The following is a 20564-nucleotide window of genomic DNA, read 5'->3' as shown; positions in this document are numbered from 1 at the left end:
AAACTGTTTTTTCCTAAGATCGTTGTGCCCCATGATCACCAGATTCTATAAACGTATTTCAATTACTGTTGTATTGGACTCCACTGCTTTGTGTGGTACCATTGATAGCTCTTGCTTTCTGGGAATTTCTGTCACCTGGCTTTCATGGCAACCCCTCTTCTAGTTCTCCTTGTCCCCCTCTGCCATTGTTCCTTCAGCTCCTTCACAGTCTGCTCTTTGTTTGCCTGCTTCTCCAGAGTTGATGTCCCCAGGAGGCTCCCCTCTCTTGGAGTGGTTTCATTTATACCACCTGTCTTAGCTAGGGTTTCCCAGAAGCAGACCCTCAGACAAGATTCATATGAAAGGGATTATTAGGAAGTCCGGGTATGTATGAGGTAACAGAAGGGGAAGTAGAAATAAGGAGAGGAGACCAAGCTGGGGTGCCATGGTGTTGAGTCAGTTCACACAGGATTGCTCTGGAGGCAGTGTGGGTCAGCCTCAGAGGTGTCCCCATCAGGGGCAAGGGGCCCAGAGCATGTATACCCCTGCCCCTGTCGTCATTGCCTGGAGAGATGTACGTTCCCAAGTACTTCCTGCTCTTAAGTTCACAGGCAAAACAGGCTCAGGCAACCTGAGAGCCACATTTGACAGAGTCACAGAGAACAACATGCCGAAAGTTGATGTGCATACAGATGATAAAAGCCCCACGGATGTGAGCTGGGCACAGGCACTGCTGGCCACACCTCCTGTCTGTGCTGGAGGCTCCCAAGTCTCCAGGCCAACCCCGCCCAGCTCTTTTAAAGATCAAATGTGAACGCTTAACAGCCCATTTGACATCATCTCTTCTTGGCCTCCGTATAGGCATCTCACCCTGGCAGTCCCCTCTCTCCACCCCAACTGCTAACATCCTTTAGTGTCGAACTCATAGATGGAAACCTGGGAGTCTTCCAGCTCCTCCCTCTCCTTCTCTTTTCTCCTGAGAGGGCTTGAGCTATCACTCTGAACTCACTTCATAAGTATTTCTCATTTCTCAACCCCTAACACCACTGTCTCTCTGTTTAGAACTTAATGGCTTGTGCGCACCTATCCAACAGCCTCTGAATTGTTTTTTCTGCCTCTAGTCTTGCCCCATCAAATCCATCTTCCTCACTTCCATTAGGGAGCCCTACTTAAAACACCTTATGGTTCTACCACCTCCTAGCTTACAACCTTCTAAAAGCTTCCCCTCACCTCCAACGTAGCTCCTTGATTGACTGTGGAAAGGAGCATTAAATGAGAACGGGTTTACTGGAGAGGATAGCCATTAAGAACCTGTGAGACCGAAGGTGGACCAGGGAAGGACAGGCTGGAGTAAATGCTGGAGTTCCTTAGCTGCTGAATTCAAGAGTGCATGTGACTGTCCAGGCAATGAGGAGCTATTTTCAGTTCCAAGAATGACACAATAAAAATGGAGTTCTGGGAAGATCACCCAGACGCTGGGTTGACACATGATCAGAGAGACACAGTCTAGAGGCCAGATAGAATTAGGTGGCTGTTACAGGAACACAGGCCTGAATTAAGAAGACCTGGGGATCCTCTTTCTTTGTTGGCCTAAGGCTCTGACTGATGGAGTCGCTCATGTGGGGCTATTCAAAACTGATTGAAATGCCAACACGTCTTCAGAGAAGGCTTCTAATAATGTGATGTAAAGCTATCCCTGCCTGCAGGTAAAGACTGACCCACTAAAGGAACTGGTTGAATATGTAAGCTTTGCGAAATTTGTTATGACTTTGAACAAAGTGAAACACAATCCCAATTTTTTCTTGGCCACGGCCTGATCGATTCTGCCTCATTTTAGAGAAACATCATCTGAGGATGCAGGCCTGAACTCTCTCCAGAGCTTGTCAGTCTTCGGTCTCAACCCAGGAAAGTAGTATAGGGTTTGTGGGAGTAAGCCTAGGAGCCCAGTTGTCTGGACTTGAGTCCAGTTATGACTCTACTATAGACTGTATAACCTTGAGAGGGTTTCACGACCACGTTGAGCCTTAGTCTCGTCTCTGTAAAATAATTCTACCTGATGGGTGAGTGTGAGGAATACAGGTGATGAAAACGTGCAAGTCATTTAGAACACTTGTATTAGATTGAATCGTAGGAAATTGCCATTTTGGTGCATCTAAAATGGCTGAATATTGTCAATTCCCTATTGTTCAATCTAGAGTAAATACTTAAAATGTGTGGGATACTATCATCTAGACTCTCTGGCATTTGGTAAATGGTTGCCCAAGACGTAACACAAGGACACAAGGGTGCATGCAGCCTCACAGCCAGCCCCACTCTCCCACCTAGCTTATTCTGCTTTTCTCATTCTGCCTCATTCCCAAGGCTCTGAGCTGGGCCAGTCACTTCTCTCACTTATGCCACCTTCTCTTGGCAACTACAAAGGGCATTCCTATCCCTGTCTCTACCATCCGGGGCCTGGAAACACCTGCCTTTCCTCATGACTAACGATTGGTTGGAGGGTTCACAAAGTTAATTTTACCAAGAACTGAAGATGACATTAAAAAAAAACAAAAAGTACAAGGATACTTGGTTACAAGTGAAAAAGATGGGATTAAAAGCAAAAAACTAAAATAAATCTGAATGTTAAAGATGTTCAAACTAATAGCTTGAGGTAATAAATTAAATTAGCAACATTTCTAAGATAAATAGGATTCTCATACTCTCCCAACCTCTGGTCTAATCTCTACATAAGGGCCATTCTGGTGTCCCCTCTGGCTCTGCTCTGTATAGCTCCCCTGGCTTCTGTGCAGACTCTGACCCTGAGAAGAAAAAAGTTCTTGCCTCTGTGGCCTTTAAGAGTTCCTACCCAAGCTCAGACCACCAGCACTGGCCTGTGCAGTTTTTAAAGTCTCTGCATCTGTCTCTTGGAATTCCGGCCCTCCATCCTCCATTCCTCAGGCCTGGGATTCCCTCCACCTTCTTCCTGTCCAGTTTTCTTTATTTGAATCACACACGCTAACCACCTAGCTGTGTAGACTGTTTCTCCCCTTTCGTGACAAGAGGGTGCTATACCTATGCCAGCATTTTCTGAAAAATGGTAAGGCTTTCAGCCAGCCAGAAACCGCCTCTGCCTTTTCCTTTTTGAAAGGCCAGCTCCACCCCTCTGAGCTCCCCACTCAGTTCCTGTTTCCTGTTGGAGGGACACCCTCAGCTCGCACTTCTTTTACCCAGCAAAGACGACTGACATGTCCTGAATAGTTGAACTCAAGTAACCCTCCCTATTCATTTTTCTAGATCATTCCCTGGTTACTCATCACTCAGGTATTTCCAAGGGAGGGATAGAATTCTCCTCTATAGGCCCCTAATTACATACTTACTATACAGGATGTTTCAATTTTGCAATAACATTTGATAGGTTTTTTAAAAATATAAAACAACGTAAACAAGGAACAAAGTAGTTTATAATCACTGCTTAGTTAACCATGATTTTTTGAAAAAATAAAAGTACATAACAGGAAAATTCAACAGTTTAGAAAGGTATAAAATTCTATCTCCATCACTATAGTCCTCACCCTAAAATAATCACTGCTAGCATTTTCTTGTGAACCTTTCTGAAAATAAATTTTATTTTATGAGTATATATGTATATTTTTTGTGTATTGCTGCCCTGTGTGGTACTTATTCACTATAACACTATTTGCCTATGAAATATTTTCCTAAAAAATAATTCATAAACCAATCTATAATAGTTCCCTCTCATGTTGCCCATCCTCTAAGGATATCACATGCACTCAGCCAATCCTAGCACTCTGTACATTTTATTCTTGGCTAATTAGTGTTAGTTTCCCATTCAGAAAAACACCCAGGGAGTGAGTGCTTTCTCAAGTAATCCTAAATTGACTTTGTTCTACAAAGTACTTGCTTACCCCACCCCAACCCAGCCTCACCACCCCATTTAGTCTATGTTTTGGCCAATGGTTTTTACCCAGAATAGCTGACAAAAACTGTTACAAGTTCTTGTCTGTACCTGCTGCAAAGACATGAAAGAAGAATAACCTTCTAACATGTGAAAATCCAGTTTTCTAAGGGCTCTTCCTCCTTTCAAATCAGAGGTTTAAGTAAGAAAAGAAGTGCAATACATGTACTGGACACTATAAAACATTGTTGAAGGAAATTAAAGAATTAAATGGCAAGACATCTATCTTCATAAATTAGGAGACTTAAAATTGTTAAAATGGCAATACTCCCTAAACTGATCTATGAATCCACTGTAATCCGTGTTACAATTTCAGCTGCCTTTTTTGTTGTTGCAAAAATGGACAAGCTGATCCTAAAATTCATACAAAAATTCAAGAGACCCTGAATAGCCAAAACAATCTTGAAAAACAGTAAAGTTTGAGGATTCACACTTCTCAATTTCAATACTTAACTACAAAGACAATGTGATACTGGCATAAGGACAGAAATATAGGTCAATAGAATAAAACTGAGAGTCTAGAAACAAACCCTCTCATTTATGATCAGTTGGTTTTGACAAAGGTGCCAGAGCCATTCAATGGGAGAAGGAATAGTTTTTTCAACAAATGATCATGAGATGGCTGGATATCTACATGTAGAAGAATGAAGTTAGACCTTCTGCTTCATACCACATACAAAAATTAACTCAACATGGATCAAAGACCTAAATGTAAGAGCTGAAACTATAGAACTATTAGGGAAAAAACCCATAGGTATAAATCATCATGATCTTGGATTAGGCAGCATTTTCTTAGATAGAATACCTAAAGCACAGGCAACCAAAGAGGGGAGACCAATAAGTCGGACTTCATCAAAATTAAAACTTGTGTTTCAAAAGACTCCACCAAGAAAGTGAAAAGACAACCCACAGAATGAGCAAAAATATATCTGAGGGAATCGTATCCAGGATATATAAAGAACTCTTATAACTCAACCATAAAAAGGCAATAAAATTTAAAAATGGACAAAGGATCTAAATAGACATTTCTCAAAAAAATATATGTGCAAATGGCCGATAAGCACACACAAAAATGGTTGACATTATTAGCCATCAAGGAAATGCCAGTCAAAATCTCAGTAAGATACCACTTCATACCTGCTAGGATAACTATAATGGAAAAGACAGCCAAGAACAAGTGTTAATGAGGATTTAGAGAAATTAGAACCCTCCTACACTGTTGATGGGAATGTAAAAATGGTACAGCACCTTTAGAAAGCAACCTGGCAGATCCTCAGAAGGCTAAACATAGTTACCATACAACCCAGCAATTCCACTCCTAGGTATATACCCAAGAGAAATGAAAACATAAATTCATACAACAGCATGTACTCAGGTGTTCATAAAAGCATTGTTCTTTTTTCTTCCTTTTTTAATTAACTTTTTGAGGTAACTAACTTTGGTTAATACATTATGTAAATTGAGATGTATAACATTCTAATTTGATATCTGTATACTCTATTATGTGCTCTCCATCAAAAATCTAGTTTTCCTCTGTTACCATATATTTTACTTCTTTTATCCATTTTACTCACCCCCTGCCCCTCTGGTAACCACCATTCTGTTGTATCTATGAGTCTGTTATTGTTTTATTTTGTTTCTTCGTTTGTTACTTTTTTATTTTATATTTCACATGTGAGTGAAATCATATGGTTTTTGTCCTTTTCCAGCTGACTTATTTCACTTAGCATGATACTCTTAAGATCCATCCATGTTGTCCCAAATAACAGTATTTCGTTATATATATTATAGATTCACACACACATATTCATACATGCATTCATATATACCACATCTTGTTTATCCATTTATCGGTCGTATACACTTAGGTTGTTTCCATATCTTTGCTATTGTAAACAATGTTACAACGAACATAAGGGTACATATATCTTTTCAAATTAGCGTATTCATATTCTAGAAACATTATCCTTAATAGCTAAAAAATGGAAACAACTCTAATATCCATCAACAGATAAATGAATAAATGTATTACGTCCATACAATGGAATATTAATCAGCCATAAAAGGAATGAAGTACTGATGTGTGCTATAAAAATGGAAAAATCTTGAAAATATTATGCTAGGTGAAAGAAGCCAGACACAAGAAGCCACATATTATATGATTCCATTTACTTCAGATATTCAGAACAGGCAAATCCATAGAGACAAGAAGTAGATTAATGGTTGTCAGGGGCTGAGGGGAGGGGAAAATGGGAAGTGGCAGCCAATGGGTCTGAGGATTCTTTTGGGAGTGATGAAGATGTTCTGGAATTAGGTACTTGTGATGGTTACACAACCTTATAAATATACTAAAAACCACTGATAGATCTTTCTTTCTTTTCTTTCTTTCTCTTTCTCTCTCTCTCTTTCTTTCTTCTTTCTTTCTTTTTCACATAGAATTATTCATTTATTTAAATATTGAATACAATTTTATAATATAGAATAATTATAACTTAAGAATTTCACTATCATTGAACATTTATAGGTATTTAGTTTTTGAGTTTGGGGATGATATAAGAGAAAGTTTTCTCCCTATGCTTTATTTAGTAGGCCCAGAAATTACATATTCAAAAATTATTTTTGCTCCTTTTGATTATTTCTGTTGGTGGTACTCATTATTTCATTAACATCTTTTATCATTAGTCATTGGATTGTACATTTTTTTATTATTTATTATTTTTATGCCTACAGTACCTGGTCTTTCTAGGTGGTCTCCCTTCCAAGTACTAACCAGGCCCGACCCTGTTTAGTTCCCAAAATCAGACACTGGGCTTGTTCAGGGTGGCATGGCCATAGACCATGGACCGTGGCTCCACTGGGGCACAAACCCAGGACCTTCTGCGTGTAAAGCAGATGTCCTAACCGCTACACTATGGAACCACATCCAGATTGTACCTTTTTTAAGTGGTGCATTTTATGATACGTGAATTATATCTCAACTTTTTTAAAAAGAGAGGGATTGATGGAAATCAATGGATGTTTTATAACATCTCATAACGGCACTGTAGCCTTAGTGGGGTTGACCAGCTATTGCCTAAAGGAAAGTTGGAAGAAGAAATTATGGTATTAGGCAGCTGGTGTCCTCAGGGCATTGGATGAAACCCCAGGGGCCATTTCCAGTGCTGGGTGCCAGGAGGACATCTCCATAGTGTCTGTGGCATGACAACCCCACACAGAGATGATTCATAGCCAAGAAAGTGCCCCTCAAGTACAAGTATCTACGCACAAGTATATGTTTCAGGTTCTTTCACCCCATCCTGTACCTTCCATTTTTCTCTTAACAATATAATACTGACTATTATTCTGTTATCAACACTGTAGGTCTTTTATTTTCAACTGCTGCAGAATATCCCAGAATATGAACATTTCATAACTATAGTCTATGGCCATACCACCCCGAACGTGCCCAATCTCGGCATAACTGTCTAACCATTTGTTAACCATCGGATATTTTGGCAATTTCTAATTTTTTTCTTTCACAAGCAAAGCTGTGGCTAGTGGTCTTACACAGTTGCCCATAAGAATGAGAAGGGGAGCTGCTCTCCTGACGACTCATCCTGTTTTACATCCTGATGTATGTTGGGCTTCAAACCCAGGCAAGCCACTGAGGAGGGAAAAGTCCTTCTTCAGCTCCCACAGACCATCTGCTCCTCTTTGAGTCATAAGAGGAGACGAGCCTTCCCATTATCTTGGCACACGGCACCACACATGCTGTTGGTGTTCAAAACGTGCTTCTGGTCTCCCTTGTAAAATGAAACTGGTGTTTGTCTCATTTGCCTTTTTCTGGGATGAAGTCATGGGTTTTTTGGTTTGGGTTTTTTTTTTTTTTTTTTTTGGTTTTTCTTTTTTTACATAGTACAAAAAAAGTTTTTCATTTTTATCCTTTCTACTTTTGCTTTTTGTAATTTCCAGGTTCTCTATATTCCTGTGTTCTGAATGCATGTCACAGACTGACAGCCTGTGTTTTATTATGATCACCATAGCGCTGAATAGAGTGAGAGGCCGCTTTTAAGCTGGCTAATGAGGATACCAGGTCAGGTATAGTTTATATGTACCTCTCCTTCCTCCACCCTCTCCCCGAGAATACAGCACTGTAAAGGTATAATGAAAGCCTTGTGCTTGGTTCCTATACTCTTAAGCTAAATCTATCTCCAAATATATATGGTTGAATAAAATTCAGTTGTTTTCTCTAACTCATTTAGGTTTGGTTTTTTTTTCCCTAATCGTAATTACCCTTGATGTTGATTTAGGAAGGCCGAGGCTATATAGCAAACCTACTGACTCCACCACAGTGGATAAACAAAGCTTTACTTCTAAATGCTGCAGCTTAAACATATTCCAGGTTATTTTATCTTCTAAAATCATAGAATACTAGGATCTGAAAAGACCTTAAGAGTGATTTTGCTTAACCTCCTGTATCCCTGACAGTCAGCCACCCAGCTTCTGCCTGAGTGTGTCTAAGATCCAGATCTCATTGCTGCAGCAAGGAGCAGCAACCCTGTGGGAACAGCCTGTCTGAGAATGGCTTTCTGAAATCAGCCGGAACCTGCCTGTTTGGTAGGGTCTGCTTGGTCCTCTCAGTCCTGACATCCAGAGTTGCATAAGATTCACGTTGTTTTCACCTAGACAATCCACATATCTGAAGACCATCTTCTTTCCTGTCATGGTCACTAGGTCATAGGTTTTAGTATTTTGTCATACTGCAGGTTAGGAGAATGTTTGCCTGCTTGGGCTTGGTCCTGTGTTGTTACTTTCTCTGAATGTAACACCTGAACTGAAAACAGCACTCACGTTCCGCCTGTGAAGAATGCAGTGGGACAAGGTTGTTTCCCTTGATCTGGATAGTCTAGAAAAGAAAGGGCAAGAGTTAAGCAAGTTGAATGCACTCACATATATACCATATTTCTTTTTTAAACCCAGTGTCATGCCCCATCTCATGGCAGCCTTACCATTCTAACTCCCATACAATTTTTTTTCTCCTTAGTAACATTCACTGAGTGCTTCTCATGGGCCAAACACTGTTTAAGCACTCTAGATACTTCATCTCATTTAATCGTCAAAATGGCTCTGTGAGATAGGTACTACTATCATCTTCCTTCCCATTTGATAGGTGAGGAAACATGCCTGAAGATGAAAAGCAGTTGGCCATGTTTCCATAGCTAATAAGTGGCAGGGCTGGGATGAAAGCAGAGGTAAGGTGGGCTCCAGAGCCCAGTTTTTAAGCACAGCTCTCCACTCTGTCTGACACCATCCCAGCAGTACTTCCCGCTGCATCCTCATCACTCCTCCATCTCACCTACCATCATGTTTATTGTTTTGGAAGCCACATCAGTCAACTCTTGCTGCATGTTGAGTTTACAGACAATTTAATATACTAAATCTTTTTCCTAGGTAAATACTTAATTTTAAAAATCTCTTTGTCCTTATTAACTATCATTTTGTGTGTAATGTTGAATGCTCATTCCAGCCTGTGGTTTCTGTTCTTGAAGATGGATACCGTCTATCAATCAACCAGCTAGACTCCCAGCTTTGACCCTTATGCAAAGCTATCAGACCAGTAAGCCATCATTCCTTGGGTATAGCCCTAAAAACTCTCTCCTGGTTATATAGCAAGTAATTAATCAGTAGCCTTGGTGTTCTGCTTTTTAACCTTCTGTAAAGCCACGAAACAACCACCGTGCACTCACCACCACATCCGTTCTGCCAACCCTCTAGTAAAAGTCAGGATGCCTGATGCCCACAGTGAATTTCTGGAAGCAGCCCTTGAGATCCCATGCTAACTGTAGTTCATTATTTTCTAAGTGCTCACAAACTGTTCAATAACCAAATCACAGATTTTGCCTCCCCTTCTCTTATCCCCTCTTCCTATGCAAATCAGAATAACATTTGTCTATCAGCTCCTTTCCCAGTTTCCATGATTCCCAGATCCCCCGGGAGGTCTGTGATCGCACCTGGGCCTGGAGTTGGGACACCTTTAAAGGACGAAGAAGTCCTCTCCAGCTGTACCAAGCATCAGTTCCCGCATATGAAGCATCAGCTCTCACATAACAGTGCTTGTTCTACCATGAACAGTTTGAAAATCTTTCTCCTTGGCAAAAAAAGTTGAAGCAGAGTGGGAGTCAAGTAGTTCTATTCATTCTGTCACCTCTTAACACCTGGTCTTCCTTATGTTCCAGACATTACTAAAAAGCCACCCCTCTGCCCCTTTTTTTTATCCTGGGTATTCTCTATTAGCAATTGGCTTATTCTGAATTTTTGCCTTCCTGACAATTTTACAGCTTCCTGGCTCTTGGTTTTTTCCTTTCTCTGGCATCCCCGCTTTCATCTTTTGAACATGTCCTTTGAAAATTCACCTTATCAGGAACCTCCCATGCAGTCATAGTGTTGTCTTCGCTCTCCATTTTCTTCTTTGTCTCCTTTGAAAATGTGTCCATACTATCCCTTGCTTTGTTGAATGTGGCGATATACTGCTCAGACCATTGTGTTAATCTGTTCCTTGTTTCCTCTCTGGGATTTCGTTTCTTAGAGAGGAATTCCTAAAACCTGAGGACTAGTTTGATTTTGTGCTGATGCTCATTATTTTCTGCTTTTTTAAAGTTTCTTCTTTTATTTTCCTATGCTGCTTATCAAAATTTGTGGAGTTTGATAGTGTTTTCCACAGTTCTGCTAACTACGGGGTCTTTCCTTATTGCTCTCCTCAGCAACTGACCTCTCCCTCTATAGGTACCGACTACTAGCTCCTTTCACTATCAGGGGACGGAATATACCTTCTTCACTTTCCCCTGACTCCTCAGAGAGATGCCCCCTCTGTCTTATAACATTTTAGCCTTTTTCAGCACCACAGTAATGGCCTCTTGTGTCTGCTACAGGATAGTGGTCCCTGATGGGAAAAAAAAACCTTTATGCTAGATAGCTGTTAAATCCACTGTGAAAAGCACACAACCAGTCAAACTTGCCAAATGCCAGTAGCTTCAATAGAATACAACTTCATCAGTTAAAGGTGTGCACCTTTTGTCCAATTCTCTTTGGTAGCACTGTCCAAAGGCAAGTCAGGGTCCAGTGTTCCTCATGCATACTTTTTAAGATAGAAAAATAGTTGTAAAAACAAATGGAGTATATAACATTCCTGTACTTTCAATTTTCTGCTTCCATTTTTCACCCAAGATTTTAATAATTACTTCACAGAGTAGTGTAGACTATGATGTGTGTATAAGGAATTTGCCCAGAACTATCTTACTGGAACTTTAAGCAACACCTGAACTTTGTTGTTTCTTTTTATTATTATTATTATTATTATTATTTTCAGATGATGATGTGGCGTGGAGCAGGCATAAAGAGCAACCCCTTAAAGGATTTACAATCAAAATCAGGGGTCTCACAAATGAAAGGTGTAAGGCTACATTTATGTGTCATCTTTTTTAAAAAAAATGTTTTATTTTGGAATAATTTTAGACTCATATGAAGTTACCAAAATCATAGATAGAGTTCCTTTGTACCCTTCACCCAGCGTCCCACAATGATAACATCGTATATACATAACTGTAAGGTGATATCTTCTTAATGTCTTTGCTTGTCAGAGAAGGAGCTGGCATTCCCTGAACCCTAATCAGAGTGCATTATGATAATAATAGTACATTTATATTATGTACTAAATGCCAACAAGAGCTCTGGATAAGCACTCTTAGATACCACAACAGCCTGATGAAGTGCTATGGTCACTATCCTGGTCCCCTTTTTACATACAAAGGAACTGGGCTTCATGGGGTTGTGTGACTCGCTCAAGATCATGTGGCACTTAAGAGTCAAGATTCAGGCCCAAACTCTTAACCAGTGTGTTATGCTGCTTCCCCTATAGATCTCACTTGTGCGTTTGGGGCTCAGATCAGTACTGTGGGGCCAATCTATACACAAAAGTAATTTTTAACTTCCTTTGTTATTGTGGGTGAGCGAGGCCCTGCTCCTGGACCATCAAATCTGTGGGGCAGCTGCAAGTGTTATGCAGACAGCAATGTTAAAATGCTGATTAGTCCCTTCCAGTCTTATTTCTGGGATGCTTAGTCCCAGGGTCAAGCACTACAGTAATGAGTTTATAGATGAACCTATCTTGTGCCAAGGAGTGTGAGATGGATAACTCTGGAAGATGGCCCATCTAGGCTGCGGCTGAGAAGTAGGTGTTCAGACCAAACTTGACATACCTGAGCACCTTTCAGAAGAATTTTCCTAAATCCTACCCTTTGTTGATAGTCCTGCAGAATCAGTCCTTTCTTCAAGAGCTTTGATTCAAAATCAAATCACTGTATATCAAGTATCACCGCCATCTGACAGCTCTTTAAATGTTCATATTGCTTCTGGGAGTGCAGTGGAAAATGAAGGAGGTGTGCAGGGGAAGGTCATGCTAATCTGAGTTGTTATATTTGGTGCCAGGTACAACAGAAACCAAGGGCATTTCAGCCCAAATGACCTTTGTAACTTGATCTCTTGCATTCCATGTATTCCAGCCAAGGAAATAAACACTGGCGTATAATGCCTAAGAAATGCTTAAAACTTTTGATTTACAAAGTGCTTTCATATTATTTGAGTCTCCTCACACTCTGCAGGTGAGGAAACTGAGCTTCAGGGAGGGAAAGCAGTATGTCTAAGGTTCTCCGCTTAGTATTTAGAACAACCAAGGTGGGGGCATGGATCTTGGGGAGGCCCCAGCAAGGACTTTGATGTTCTGTAGACCCAGGTTCCAGCCTCAGTACTGTCACTAATTAGCTTTGTAGTTATCTGCATGCCTCACTTTCCTCCACCTTTAAATGGGCATAATCATAGTACCTGCTCCATAGTACCTGTTGGGTTTTTGTGAGAGTGGAAGGGTGTGATACACAAGAAGAGTTTTGCAGGGTACCTGGCCCAGGGGGATTACAGGAAACGGTAGCTGTTAGTATGAGTTTAATTCTCCATTCAATAGGTACGAATGTAGCTGCAATTAATAGAATAGTAAGCAGTGCTGACTTAAACAAACAGGGGTTAATTTTCTCATACAAGAATAAGTTTGAAGGCAGGGAGGCTTGGGCAGTCAGCAGCGGATGATACCATCAAAAACTGTTTGCTGCCTTTCATTCCTTTCTGGTCTCAATAGCACATTGATTTGCTGCTTCATAGTTGCAAGGTGGCTGCTGCAGCTCCATCCACCATGTTTGCGGGGAAGAGGTGCAGTACCAATCATATTTCCCCCTTTTTAAGGAAAGATAAAGCTTTCCCAGAACCCCACCCTCAACCACAGCAGACTTCTGCTTTTCTCTCATTGGCCAGGACATGGGACATGTCTTCTGACTATTCGTTGCTGCAAGGACACTTGAAAGTGAGCATTTAACTTTTTCAGATTTGATTGTATAAGTGGCAAGGAAGAACGTGGATGAAAATGGGAGTAGACTGGGCCAATTGTATTCACCACAGTTCTTCCTGTCTCTCACACTGTTATTTAAAAAATATATATATTTCATTGGTCCTCAGGGATAGAGGGCTTAGTTAGGCTCTTCTAGACTGATTCCCTTTTACTCTCACAAAATATATACTGTTTCATGTACATCTATTTTTCTTAACTTTTTATTAAAATATACATATACTGAAGTACTCATTTCTAGATGGTTCAATAGATTTTTACTCTTTATCCTCATGAAAGCACCACTCAGATCGATATATGGAACATTCTCAGCATCCCAGAAACCTTCCTCTGTTTCCCAATCTGTCAATACTCCCTCCCAAAGGTAAACATTCTTCTGATCTCTATCCCCATAGCTCTGTTTTGCCTGTTCTTTGACTCCATCTAAATGGAACTGTACATTTGCATGTACAGTAGTCTCTCCCCACTCCATCCATGGAGGATATGTTCCAAGACCCCCAGTGGATGCCTGAAACCATGGATAGTACCAAACCCCTATGTGTAGTATGGTTGTTCCTATATATATATTCTTTTCACTTAAAGGGAGCATTTTATGGCTTCTGTCTGGTATATCCAAATTGTCAGTGTCACTACTCTTGTGCTTTGGGGCCATTATGAAGTAAAATAAGGGTTACTTGAACACAAGCACTGTGATACCATGACAGCCAATCTGATCACTAAGAAGGCTACCAAATGAATAACAGGACAAAAAGCATATAACAGTGTGGATGCACTGGACAAAGGGATGATTCACGTCCCAATGGGATGGAGTGGAAAGGCATGAGATTTCATGGCAGTACTCAGAATGGCATGCAGCTTAAAACTTATAAATTGTTTGTTCTGGAATTCGCCACTTAATATTTTCAGACCTTGATCTATACTAGGTAACTGAAACCACGGAAAGCAAAACCATGTGATAAGGGGGGGGGGCACTGTACTCGTTTGGGGTGCGACTTCTTTACTCACCTGTGAGAGTCATCTGTTCTTACATATAGTGGGAGTTCATTTGTTTCCTGCTTTCTTTCTGTGCATTGTCTCTGTACAGACGGGATAAGTGGCATTATGAGAACCGGCGTAGCACAGAAATGGAAGTCAGCCCTTTTTCACTTGTGGAGTGTCTTTTCCTCATAAAACCCACCCCTTTTGATTTCTTGCAAAGCTTGCCTGGGAACTGCTCCCTCCAGCACCACATCTACTTTAAAAGGAATATCTTAGGGACTTGTATGTTTGCCTTCAATGCTGTCAGCATAAAAGAATTTTCCTGAACACTTCTTCATTTGGAGAGGGTGGAAAAAGAATAAAAGAGGGATGTTTTCTGGAAGGACATTTTTAGGCAAAGGAAAAAAGCACCAACTAAAAGCGTCATCGGGAACTTGAGCCTGGAAGCAGGCTTCAGTGCCAAGATTTACATTGGTCTTCTGTGTCCCCCACTCCCCTCCTTCTAGTAGTCTAATTCAGAGCTCAGGGCTTAAGAAACTTACTTACAGCAACTCTGTCTCTCTTGGGGCTGGGAAAACTGGTCTGAAGTTAGGCTGACTTTGAGAAGCCTTCCTCCTTGTGAGGCTGTGTGGGTGGAGGGCTTTCCCTATCAAAGCCAGTGTGGTTTTCTTTATAAAAGCGCTTAACCCCAGGACAAACTTGAGAACAGGAATAAAGCTGATGCTTTTCAATGGCGTTAAAAGGGACTAGTTATTCCTGCAAGTATGGTCATGTAGGTAAATTGGGGATAAATAGAAAAATTGCAACTATGCAGTTCGCTCTAGCGGCTGGTCGTCGTCTTTCCTTTAGGTATCTGCTGGTTCTGGCCTTGTGTCTAATGGGATGATGTACTGGAATATTCGGCAGAGACTTATTCTTTGCTTGGCAGCGAGAGCACACTGCAAAAGGACTGATTTGGCAGCTGGATCCTCCTCGGTCACTTCCGTTTAGGTCCCACATTCTTACATGTTGTGTCTGTGGACACAGGGGATTAAGTGAAAGAACAGCCTAAATACTCTACTATCAGATGACCATCCTTGAATTTAGCAATATTTATTGCTAACAATTTTAGAATATTTTATTGTTTATTGAATAATTTCTGTATCCTTGGTCCTTGGTAGGGATTTTGCATATGTTATTTCAATTATTTCCCATAGGACCTGAGGAGATAGGATTATTCCCATTTTGCAGTGAATAAATTGAAAATTAGAGAATTTAACTAACCTGCTGATAAGTAAGAGGTCTAAGAAGCAGGGTTGAGATTCAACACTAGGTCTCTTGGATTCCAAAGGCCATGTCCCTTGTATTGCACCAAACAACCTTTTAAATATCACCACCACCACCAGCCTTTCTGACATGCTAGTCCTCTCGTTGGCCCTTGCCTTCCACTCACAACTACATACACTCTTCAGTGTTGGTCTAATAAGGGACTGGTTTTAGAACAGCTGGATACTGCAGATACCTTGTCACATATTTTGATTTTAGCTAGTTGTTAAAGCTTCACAGTAACACGATTATATTTTATTAAAGGAATTTTAAAAATATTTAAAACCATAGAGCATAATGGAAAACATTGACTATGAGACATTGGTTTCAGAGGCCTCAGATGCAGACTTAATTCCTGTGTGCCTCAGTTTCCCTTGTTTATAAAGTAAGGAGGTTGAAGTATGTGGTTATTGCCTGTTCAAAAAACTTGGGCTTCTATGACTTTTTGTTTTTGCAATTCTAAAATGGCTTCAGAGTACAAACATTTCTTAAAGGAGCCTTATTTACTAAATGCAAATCAAGAAAAGTGGATTAACATTGGGGCTTTCAAATGTTTTTGAAAAAACTATGTTCTTTACTCTTCCAAGTAGAGCTACATTTTCCATTTCATTTTCCAACCCATCATTCCCACCAAAAGAAAAGCACATAGGTTCTTAAATAATTCATATTGCAGGTTAGATTCCTTGAGGGTCTGGCAAGCTTTAATCTTGGATAAGATGATATAAAATATGCCAATAGTCAACTCCAGGTTGCCAACGCAAATATAAATCCCTCCTTGTTCAGTATATGAATTTATAATGTAAACAGTTTTAAATTATACCTGGTACTATTGAATAGAATAAAGACACTGTTAAGCAACTCTGAAAATAAGAACTAAGACGATATTATGGTCTAATCAGTTAAGAATGTGCTATACTTAAAGAAAGTTTTACTGCATCATTTTAGACCCAATAAAGAGAAAACTGGCCACGTAAGTGACTCAGGATCATCTCTCATCAAACATGGGCTCAATCCGGAGAAGGTCTTCATGCAAGTTCATTATTTAAAGGTAAGAACATCTAAGTGGCAGAAGCCATTTATTATGGTACAACATTTTTTAGGTTACACATATAAAAATAAATTATCAACATTGTAATGACAGTTGACTGAGCAGATTATCTGATTGCCCAATAATTAAAGCACTTCATATCCCCCAAATGAGGCATGAGTGAAAGGAAGCCGAACTATTTCCTGCCTTGTACATTTCTTCTTCCTGCTTCATGTCAGCTTTGAGGAGCAGGATCTTAAATTACTATCAGGGTTCAACTAGAAGATGGGAATAAGAATGAAGTATTTTAAGTTGTTCAGGCCTTTCCTGATAGCTGAAGGAGGGAGAAGCTGGGCCCCTCTTCCCTTTTGGTCCATGATGGACAACCAGGCTTCGTGTAAACGAAGGAAAGACAAGATGGTGATGTTATTAACAGATGAACTGAAAGCAAAGTAGTTGATCCTTAATTCCTAGGTCCAGCCTTACTACTGCAAATATAAAGGGCAGCCTGAGACACATCAGATGGAACGTTCTAGATGTGCATAAAGCACTGGCGGATGAGTTAGAATTGACTGTGTAAAATTTTTCTGATCAACTCATGATGGACATCTTTTTCTTTTTTTTCCTTTCTTCTAGGGCTATTTTCTTCTCCGGTTCCTTGCCAGAAAACTTGGAGATGACACCTATTTTTCATTTTTAAGAAAATTTGTGCATACATTTCATGGGCAGTTGATTCTTTCCCAGGTAATTTATGAGTCTGTGATATATAGTTGGAGGGCGTGTGGCATGTGGGGACTAGATAATGTGAGTATTAAAAAATAGGGAAAAGATTTACAATTTAATGCATTGGGAAAAATGAGAAGTTAATGAAGTGGGTGCAGGGAAGTGTTGATTCATGGAGGGTGATCCCCCTGTAGTTTTGGGACAGTCTGTGACCCAAAGCTGTCGTGTATACAGTGATATGGATAGTTGCGACTAAAGCGACCTTATAAACAAAAACAAAACAATTCTGCCGTTCCTCTACCTGGAATGATCTTTGCAAGGCTGATGCCTTCTTATGCTTTTGTCTCAGCTTGAATGCCACAATCTCAGAGTCACCCCGCTAAACAGATATGCATGTACCCTGTTATTCTCTACTCTTTGCCATTTTTGTTGCCTTCATTGTTATTGCCTTCATTTATAATTATATTTTCATTTATGGATGCATTCATTTTTTTCTAACACCTCCATTCTATATATAAGCTCATCAAGGCCAGGCTGTTCTCTTTATTTCACCAGTACTTAATCCATATTTGGCACACAGCATATACACCATACTTATTTGATAAACAGATAGATTAATGACAAGATGCACTGAAACATTCAGACAGCCTGACCACAAAACTATCAGAGAAATACTCTGTCAGCTTATGCAAGCATGGGGCCAAGCCGAGCATAACAAGAAAGTTAACAAAGAAGGAACAGCTCTGAAAACAGTGCTCGTAACTGTAGATATTAGAGGATGCAGCCTCAGCGCAGATTGGACTGATGGATATTTTTAATATTTGACTGTTGTGCTCATATACAGTTTCGAGGTCACATTATTTGGTCTACAATGTTAGATGTAAAGGATGTACATGTATGATTTGAATACATGGAGGCAAAAGCATGAGTATAACAAGACTAGATGGCTATTTCACATCTCTACATTCTTCTCATTCTTTTGGTTGGGGGAGGAGGAGATTTTTCTAAACATGTATTTGGAAAGGCAACTTGAAAACTGGCTCAGAAGTTTTATATGCTTTGTTGACTGATTAGCGGAAATTCCTACTGCTAAACACCATTCTTTCAGTGAAATTATCTTAATTGTTTCTTAAGACACATTTTTTTCTTGAAGGTGACCAATTAGCCTTATTATGCTTTTGTCTTTTTGTTCTTCATGGCATGTGTTTATCTCAAACAACATTATTGTTTTTATTATTATTAATATCATTATAACATTATAATATTGTTATTAATGTTTTTTCTTTAATATCTATTCTTTTCCTTGCCATTTCTATTTTATTAATGCTCCTATGCTGGTATTATTTTGGTCCTTAATTTATTTCCTTTTCTTTGAAATCTCTCTTTTTATCTCATTTTGTTTCGTGATCTTATCTTCGAGTTTTCATTTTACTGAATTTATGTTCTTCTTATGATCCTATGCTAATTTATTTTAGAGTGTAATGCATTCACAGAAAATTTTCTTCTGATCCTTGGATTATGTTTTGTTCAAAACTGGATTCTTTGTCTTTTATGTTATGCTTTTTATTTCTGTCTCTCTCTTTTGGTGAGTTTTCCCTGTATTAGTTTGCATACTTTTCTTTTTGCTCATTCTCAGCATGAGTAGCACTGTCCTGACCTTTTATTTATTCTCATACTTGTTGGAATATTATCCTAAATTTCTCTCCCAACTCATCGTAGACATGTTTTTCTTCCCTTCTGAGCTACAGTTTGAAGCTTGGATGTTACGCATGGAGGGGACGGAGAGGAAGAGCTCCATGGAGATGTACACAGTCTTTGTTGCAAGAACTTGGCTCCACTAACTCTTGAGATTTTGTTAATTGTCACCAGCCAAGATTCTTTTTACCTAATTTGGGTGTAACTTTTTCCCACTGCAGCTACTCTCAATATTGTTCCACCAATTCAGCTTGGAGCTGTAGAACTTAACATAGTTCGTCAGTTGTTTATTTCCCAGGTATTGCTCATTTTTTCCAGCAAACATTTCCAGTCTCTCCCAGTCAAAGAAAAAAAAAAAAAAGGAAAGATAAAGATATTCCTTTTTCTTTCCAAATGTGTAGGTATTTGTGGGAATTTGCAGGGTTTGGGCAATTCACCAGTCCCACTACTGCTAAGCATAAGAGAAAGGGTTGGAAACTGTATTGAAATCTTACATTTCTTTCCTTAGTTGTCTCTGAAGTTTATACCACAAGGTTGTACTTCTTCCCTTGTTTGGTTACTGCTGGTGAAGTTTTTGCTGATTTTTTTAAAATAGATTGTGCTTTTGCTAGATAGTTATTGATGAGGAAGGCTATAATCCAATTTCTTTCAGAAGTCCTTCAATTTCTTCTTTTTCCAATTTAATTCTTAATCCTTTTCCTTCTTAACACCTAACCTGTCCAGCATTTTAGTATTATCATCTTTCTGGCCCCAACTAAACTGCCCTCTTGAGCTAGGCAATGACTTCTTCTGGCCGTTTAGTTTCTTCTCCGTTCTTATCCTGCCAACACTGTCCTTGCTTCAACATTTTGATTGTTTTGCCTCTCCTACCTCCCCCTCCCCATGACCATGGTAATCATTTATAAAATATCTGATAGAAACTGCTAATCCTGTGTAACTATCAAGCCAATGACAGTTTGTCCAGTAGTATTTACATGCACCTGCTTTTCATTGAATACTTTCACTAAGAAATAATCACCAAATTAGCCATGTACCAAATCAATGTATTTTTTTTTTAGCATAATGCTTAATTTAGTCTTGATAGGTATGAATCAAAATAAGCTCTCCGGGACTGATCTAATTAGCATACAGATTATTAGGAGAGTAGAAAATGAAAAAAAAAAATCCTGAAGAATGTATTTTTGACTGGGATGTGGGCTTGAAACAATTACCAGGAATCTAGATAAAATTTCATCCCGGCCCACTGTCAGAACAGCAGGGTTTTTGTTGTCATTATTTTGCCTTTGGTTTTAATTTTTTTTTTCAGGCGTACTATAGAGGTAGCATTTGTTGCTAGCTGACTTTGTCAGTGATTCTAGATCAATTTCAGTGCCCTAGATCCTATCAATGATCCTAGAATCAGCCTTGAAGGAAAGCCTCCTTGTCCAATTAAGATTTGTAAGTTACTTTTATAAAAGTGCCAACACACTGAAGGA

The 20564-nt window shown here is 39.6% G+C and overlaps 1 protein-coding gene across 21 annotated transcripts in view; it reads left to right on the top strand.

Moving 5' to 3' along the window:
- The window catches only part of CUNH9orf3 (chromosome unknown C9orf3 homolog), a 335956-nt gene that overhangs the window by 202667 nt on the left and 112725 nt on the right, over positions 1–20564 (top strand). For all 21 annotated transcript variants that reach the window (XR_003048420.1, XR_003048423.1, XR_001517531.2 and 18 more), the window contains exons 8-9: positions 16590–16692; positions 17308–17415. Coding sequence is in view for 10 of the 21 variants with exons in the window: in XM_015594789.2 (XP_015450275.1) it covers positions 16590–16692; positions 17308–17415 (211 nt within the window). In the remaining 11 variants the exon portion in view is untranslated. The remainder of the gene's footprint in view (positions 1–16589; positions 16693–17307; positions 17416–20564) is intronic.

This window comes from Pteropus alecto, unplaced genomic scaffold (assembly GCF_000325575.1).
Source record: "Pteropus alecto unplaced genomic scaffold, ASM32557v1 scaffold138, whole genome shotgun sequence".
Classification (NCBI taxonomy): Eukaryota; Metazoa; Chordata; class Mammalia; order Chiroptera; family Pteropodidae; genus Pteropus; species Pteropus alecto.
The sequence above is the reverse complement of the archived record's forward strand: the minus strand, read 5'-3'. Positions and strand labels throughout refer to the sequence as shown.